At 39.4% G+C, this 7,186-nt stretch overlaps 1 protein-coding gene across 1 annotated transcript in view; it reads right to left on the bottom strand.

Annotated features, from left to right (window-relative positions):
• The window catches only part of LOC107107198 (chloride channel protein C-like), a gene marked incomplete at its 5' end in the record, with an annotated part of 86,874 nt that extends 80,267 nt beyond the window's left edge, over positions 1-6,607 (bottom strand). The window contains 2 exons of the mRNA XM_015407457.1: positions 3,823-4,066; positions 6,515-6,607. Of these exons, the coding sequence (XP_015262943.1) occupies positions 3,823-4,066; positions 6,515-6,607 (337 nt within the window). The remainder of the gene's footprint in view (positions 1-3,822; positions 4,067-6,514) is intronic.
• Positions 6,608-7,186: the final 579 nt, after the last annotated feature.

The raw sequence follows: 7,186 nt of genomic DNA, 5'->3' as shown, positions 1-7,186 counted from the left end.
CCAAGCTAATGACTTTATATTTTTATAATCGAACTAATCTCTGTATAATCTGTACTCATATGTTTTAAAGATCTATTTTTTGAACTTTTCAGATCGTGATTTGTATTAGTCTTTACCCTATCCCCATATCCAGTAAGAGATTTAGAATAGAATGGTAGCTTTCCTTCCCTTGTACCAAGCTAATGACTTTATATTTTTATAATCGAACTAATCTCTGTATAATCTGTACTCATATGTTTTAAAGATCTATTTTTTGAACTTTTCAGATCGTGATTTGTATTAGTCTTTACCCTATCCCCATATCCAGTAAGAGATTTAGAATAGAATGGTAGCTTTCCTTCCCCTATCCAGTAGACTATATGTATCTTGATCTCCCTGACCCATTTCCCATAGTAATAGTGATAGGGCATTAGTATTCCTTTCCCCACTCCATTTATGAAGTGTGTAGTATGTAGAAAATGTAAAAATAAAAAAATTCCCCTTCGGGGGGTCAAGTTTTTACAGAACTGAAACATGAAATAAAAGAAGAAATCAAGAGTCTTATCATTCCAATGACTAAAAAATAGACAACTTAACAAAGAGCATGGAAGAAATTAAAGCAGTTGCAGACTCAGCTGCAGCAGAAGTGAAAAATAACAAACAAGCTATCTTGGAGCTACGTGATTATGAAGCCTGATCCAAAAGTAAGTTAATGTTACTAGAACTCAGAGTGCGTGAGCAGAAAATTAAAATTCGTGGGATTCCACCGAACTTTGAACTGAACACCAACCTGACTACAGCTTTAAATTCATGGATGAGTGGTGAGTTGAAACTTTCAGTTACAGTGGTTATGACAGCATACAGACTAAACACTAGTAGAGCTGTGTCACGAGCCTTAATCCCGGATGTTATTGCAGACATTGTGGATGTTCAAACAAAGAAAGTAATCGTAAGAACTGCTCGTAGCCAAAAAGGTTTGAAACTAGATGACGTTTTCATCCAAATATTCCCAGATGAAATCTTGACGCTCAAAGAAATATGCGTCCAGTGGTACAGAGACTAATAGAACTAAAAATACCATATCGGTGGTTACCTCTGGGTCATCTCAGAGTTACCCAAGGGGGAAGGACTTGGACAGCGCATGATGTACCTTTGGGAGAGGAAATGATTACGACTATTACGCAGGCTGCCAGTGGCTCATAGGACTAGACCTGATAAGGATGTGAAATAGGCAGTGCTGGAATAAAAACTTTTACTTAAATTTAAATTGGGATTTTGCACAGCGTGGGTAAGACTGTATAGGGAAGATCCCCAGCCCGCCAATGGTGAGTCTCTTTTAGGGACTCCTTTGGGGAACCAAAGATTCCAGAGCAGGCAGCATGTCCTGAAAATAAATACTAGAAGATAAAATTTTTGGTGTTCAGCAGTAATTCTTGCTTTTCTTTAATTGTAATAGTTACATAATAAAATCATATATTAGAAGTGTAAAGAAATAAATTGACAAATAATTAATAGTAATTGAAAAAAATAATTTGGGGTTAAGGGGGGTAAGGAAAACAAAAGATGTATAAATTGTATAATGATATATTTTCGAAACGTAGAATTAAGTTTGTGGGAACGTTCCCAAGTGGATTATAAAGATAGGGCAATAGATATATTAGAAGTCAATCCAATTTGGGCATATTGTAGGCTATCCTTGACAAATTTGTTTAAATGTTATTCCTTCCTTTGTTATGATGTTTTGTATAAACTTGTATTATGGGAATTAAAAGCAAAATAAAATATTTTTAAAAAATTTAAAGTTCACAACAAAGATATAAGAAGTCAAATAATTTCAATTTTTAAAATACTGCACATCAAAATCAGTAATATAACCTACTTTTTTTTTTAAAGCATCAAACCAGATTTCTTCCTACATTTGCCTCAACTGAATACATGTGGCAAGAGCCAGAGGAGGGCACCACCACAAAAAGAGCAAGAGCTGATGATAAGCTTATTTCAGACAGCAGTGGCACCCAGAGAAGCATTTCAGAGCTGGGGCTTCTTAGGGTATCAGTTTAGTTCTAATAGAGCTTTAAAAGGTCAAATCCAACAGCTTCAATTTAGCCAGGAAACAAACTGGCAACTGGTGGAACTCACCGAGGACTGGAAGCTAGCACCAGTCATGGGACCACATTCTGGACTGACTCTTTTGCAGGATTCTTTCAAGAGCAGACCCCTGTAATTTGGTACAAGGCCAGCGAGGTCATAGAGACCATGCACGTCAGGCGACTTCATAAAAACAAAAACCAGTATTCTACGATGCCTGTTGATATTCTCCTCTCACTTTGCTATGCACTTTAGCCACTTTCAGGCTAACACAGGACTCTGGGCTCTGAGGCAAAAAGGAGTAGAAAGAACTTCACTAAATCAGCCTGTTTTTCTAACAGGTTGGTAAGTGGTTGGTAGCCTGCACAGACAGCACAACTTCCATTTTCAGAGACAGCACACCACTGATTATTGCACACAGAGTTAGAGTTTGGTGTTGATATTGTCTGCCCATTAATGTGTCCTGGACCTAAATTTAACCATTGCCCATGGACAACACTCTACTATATTTCTAATTCTCAGGAACTTTCTGGGAGGGCAAAGTATCATTACCAAATGGCTTCTTGAGAGGGACTGGAACAGCGTGACATCATGTGGAAGCGCTACCTAAAAAGTAGGGGCATGGTGTGTTCCACCTGGAGAAAAATCACCACATGGAAGCAACTACAATCTCTGGTACTGTAACCAGAATGTTTAAATGTCTTTAACAACTGTTACACAAAGAAAGAACCAGCCCTTGAAGAGTTCAGGACCTCCTTGAATATCATTACAGGTAAATTTGCTGTGAGACTGTTTATTTCTTACAGTTTTCTTACTTCCTGTCCTCACTCTAATTGCATCCAAATCCAATTATATTTGCTAAATTCCATGAACATACATCTGGATAGGTATCAGATTAGAAAGACCATGACTCCACAAAGGAATACTAAAGAACAGCCTGTAAAAATCATATCAACAAGTAAAAATCATATCAACAAGACCCAATCCATATGAATAGAAAAAATATATTGCTACTTGTAAGTTGGTGCAAGCAGTGCTTAGTACTTGGAGGGGGTTATTGCTATAAAACAGGAAAGATCATTCCGTGAGGGTTTCTCATCACTCAGTTCTCTTAGTGAGTCTTCAGCCATGCCAAAAACATAAACAGGACAAGGCACAGACTGTCCCCAATTCTGTTGAGCATCAGTTTTTGTTTATACGTTCCAAACTGCAGGACGAAAGATATTTTGTGGCAGATTCAGATGGAAAGTGAAAATCAGCTTTTGCTTAAAACAATTTATAATGCAAATGTTAAATATGCATTGGCTAGAACGTAACTTCTCTTCATGTCACACATGACACCAACAAGTTAAGTAAGAAGAGCTCAAAGGCATTGTTGGTATCACGTGTGAAAATGTTCTTAAGGGTAAACTTGCTCCTCCTTCATCCTCTGCAAGCATAGCTCCACTGAGGAAAGGTGTTGGCTCTATCCCTTTGCCCCAGTCAACCTACCAAGCTGCAGTGCAGAGCTAATCCTCTGCCTGCATAACCCCAGCAATGATCTTCCCAGTATTCAGAAGCGGCTGCTGCAGGAACTGAGAGAAACATGGGGAATTATGCATGCCGTCCATGCACAGATTATTGGATCCATTCAGTTATGGTCCTCTTTCAAATGTGAGATAAAGCACAGCAGAAATATTTTAAATACATGAATAGGCTCAAATCAATATGGATGCTGCAATATAATGCCAGGTTGTTCATAAATGTAGCACGTACCCAAAATAAAATCCTTTTCTCTGCTTTGAAAAATCCAAATTGTCCCCTGTAGACAAAACCACAGAGAGAAGAGGAGAGTAAATCTGTGGTGAAAGCAGCCATCATGCAGCAGAAGAAGGTTTGCCAGGCCAGTTTAATGTCCCAAAAAGAGGCCACTTCCTCCAGTGTAAATAGAAGTCCACCCACCGGAGCATGGAATACTGAGGCAATCCCTGCTCCTGCACCAGCAGTAATGAAATTCCTCCTACAAGAGGGGAGATAAACACATTAGACAAGAACAGCAATGCAGCACAGCACAGCCTTTTCAGTCCCGTTTTGTATAACAGACTTTTGTGCTCTTGATCTTTAGTACAGACATAAAGAGTTACTATTTGATGAGCTAGGAAGAAGTCCCCAAAGTTAGATGTTTTTTGGACTAGGAGTCAAAATACTATCTCTTTTTTTAACTGCCCCCAGAGATGGACACTAGAGTCACTTAAAGCAGTAAACTTTCAAACTAGTCACCCCTGGCTTACCAAGCACTGCCTACCTAAATTTCCCTCCAGGGCAGGTTTTTCAAGATCACCTTTATCTTGTCGATATGATCCTGAAAGAAATACCACTTTAGGCACAGTGCCAGGGTAAGGAAGTCATTTGCTGAGGGTGTTGTTATAGGAGCATGATAACTTCTAAACTTGAAAATAACCCTTCTCATTAAATGCATATGTTTCTAATACCAGCAATTCATATACCTCAAAATAAACACTTAGGTTTTAATAACTGGGACACAGACATTTCTGTTCATTGTGAGGTAATCATTGGTTTTCCTTTCATTTCTTTGAAACCCCAAATTGGCAGGCAGTCTGAAAAAGGAGTGTTGCCACAGTCATATGGAGGCATGAAAATAGGAATGCCAACTTCCAGGTGAGAGCTGAGGATCCCCTGGAATTAGGTTGCCATCCCTCCGATTGGGGTGGGTTTCCCCCCAATTTCAGGGGCCCCAATCCACAGTGGGGGAGCCCAGCCCCCCCATGACCCCCATTCTGTCCAATGTGGCCAGTGCAATGATGTCACCTGGAGGTGATCTGCCCCCCATGAGCCCCATTCTGTACGATGTGCCCAGTGCGAAGATGTCACCTGGAGGTGATGTCATCATGTTGTGCCATAGAGTTTGTTGCCCAAATGCTAGAGCGTCCCACATTATGCCCAGCATAATGACATTACCTCCAGGTGAAGACTCCCAGATCAAGACTGGACACACACACACCTGCCAGCAGCCAAGTAAGATCTGGTAACCCTACCTGGAATTACAGCTCATCTCCTGACTACAGAGATCAGTTTCCCTGTAGAAAATGGATGCTTTGGAGGGTGGACTCTATGGCATTGTACCCCACTGAAGTCCCTGTCCTCCCCAGGCTCCATCCCCATATCTCCATTTTCCCAGCCTGGATCTGACAATCCTACCACTCCATCCACCCTCCATTGACCGAGGGGGACACCTGGCTACCCTACATGACAATGGCAGGCCTTCTGAAACCCACACTTTTCAGTAGGCTATGATTATCACAAACTGGCTCTTCTGAAGCTGAATCAGATCAAGCACTCTTGTACGATGGAAGCTCAGGAGCCAATGCAATACCTGTGTAGTCTGTCAGATGAATTCCAGTTGCCAGGGGGACTTTTATGAATGTGGAAAGGATCTTTGGAAATCTGCCGTATTTGTTTTAAATTAAATTTCTTCCAAAAATAACAGTTTAAGGGATACGTCCCTAGTTTATGTCAGTAATTGGTGACGCAAACTTAAGAGGCAAAATGTATCATGTTTATTTGGACTGTCTGGTTATCCTTGGGCCATGGGAAGCTTGTTTGGATGTACAACAAACGCGATGGTCAGAGGCATAAGTTTTATTTATATACTTTGATCAGTGAATTAAAGCTATAGAACTTGATCCTTCAATCCCTTCCATGTGCAAGTTTAACACAATCAAAATAAATCTAGTGTAAAATAGGACCTTTCAGGATACCTCACCGATTTGCATTTGCCAACGTTTCAAAATAAAATAATGCATTTATAATTTATGTTCATACTGAGAGATCTGCGGATTTGTCACATCTGAGTTTGTTGGAAATTTGTTTTTAAAAACAAACATGAGCAGGAAGTGATTTTCCCGTTTCTCACAATGAAACCCTTGTATATAAGTGACATCAATTCAAAGTGCTATCATGAATGGAAAGTTCTATTATGTGCATGCTTTATAGTCAAATACTACTTCAACGTGTGCCTAAAGGCCATGAACAATCAGAGCAGAACCTCATTTCCTTCTATGTATTCAACAATTTCATTTTACAATACCTGATCTCTGTTTACTCCGTAGGCATGCAAAACAGAAGTATATCATAGCAAGTCTCCTTAATCAATTTTTTCCAATTGACATAAAAAGACAAAACAGTTTGTTTGGAAGAGCACTATTTTTTGTCCCTTAGCTAAGAAAAGGCCCATAAAAAAAAGAAGGGTCATGAACTTAAAGCACAACTTAAAGCAAGAGAGGCAGTGAAATCTAGATGTTTCAGGATAACTGAAAACTCATATTGCACCATGAAGCCACACAAATAGGAGGAGGTGAAGCAGAAATTCCTACAAACTTTCTACCCAGATATATACCTCAGACTTTGCATACTTTGATAAAAAAATATACTTGATATATTTCCTTACTTGTCAGCTGAATTCCAAAATCTGGTCAAGGAAGGAAGATGAATTCCAAGGATTTCAGACTTGAATTGGCTCAGCCCATATCCTATTATTGCACTGGAAAAAAAATATTTCTAAGTATTAATTTGAAATTTAATTTGTACTCTTACAAAGTTTAAATTAAAGAGAACAAGTACCCAGATTCCACAGAGCTGCAGTGCAATTTTTATTCTTTCTTCTGATTATGAATTTTATTCACTTTCAGAAATATACTATCCTTTCAATTAAAGAGAGGTGCAATTTTAAACATCATACTTAAAAGCACCACTTGAACCTTTCTTGTACTATCACATGCCACCCGTGAATGATGCAAACTATGACCAATTTTAAATCAAAACATATATTTAACTGATGAAGACTGTAGATGGGTGTGGCATTGCGGGCTTGATGGCAGACGTATAGAGGCTTTGCTCTCCTACCCTCCTCACGATTTTGGGCTCTAGCCTCCACAACTTGCACCTATCAAGGCTCCAACTATGGGCAGAACGAGCAACATCAAAAATAAAAAGGTACCGACAAACCCGCAATTGATGATGGACTTATTTTCGAAGGACAATCATAAAAAAGGCACAGGCTGTGAAGCTGCACCTGCACACAAGATGGTGAACGGGACAGAGATTGCAGATGACGACGGTA

The sequence above is a fragment of the Gekko japonicus genome, unplaced genomic scaffold (genome assembly GCF_001447785.1).
Source record: "Gekko japonicus isolate JY-2015 unplaced genomic scaffold, Gekko_japonicus_V1.1 scaffold611, whole genome shotgun sequence".
Taxonomy (NCBI): domain Eukaryota; kingdom Metazoa; phylum Chordata; class Lepidosauria; order Squamata; family Gekkonidae; genus Gekko; species Gekko japonicus.
The sequence above is the reverse complement of the archived record's forward strand: the minus strand, read 5'-3'. Positions and strand labels throughout refer to the sequence as shown.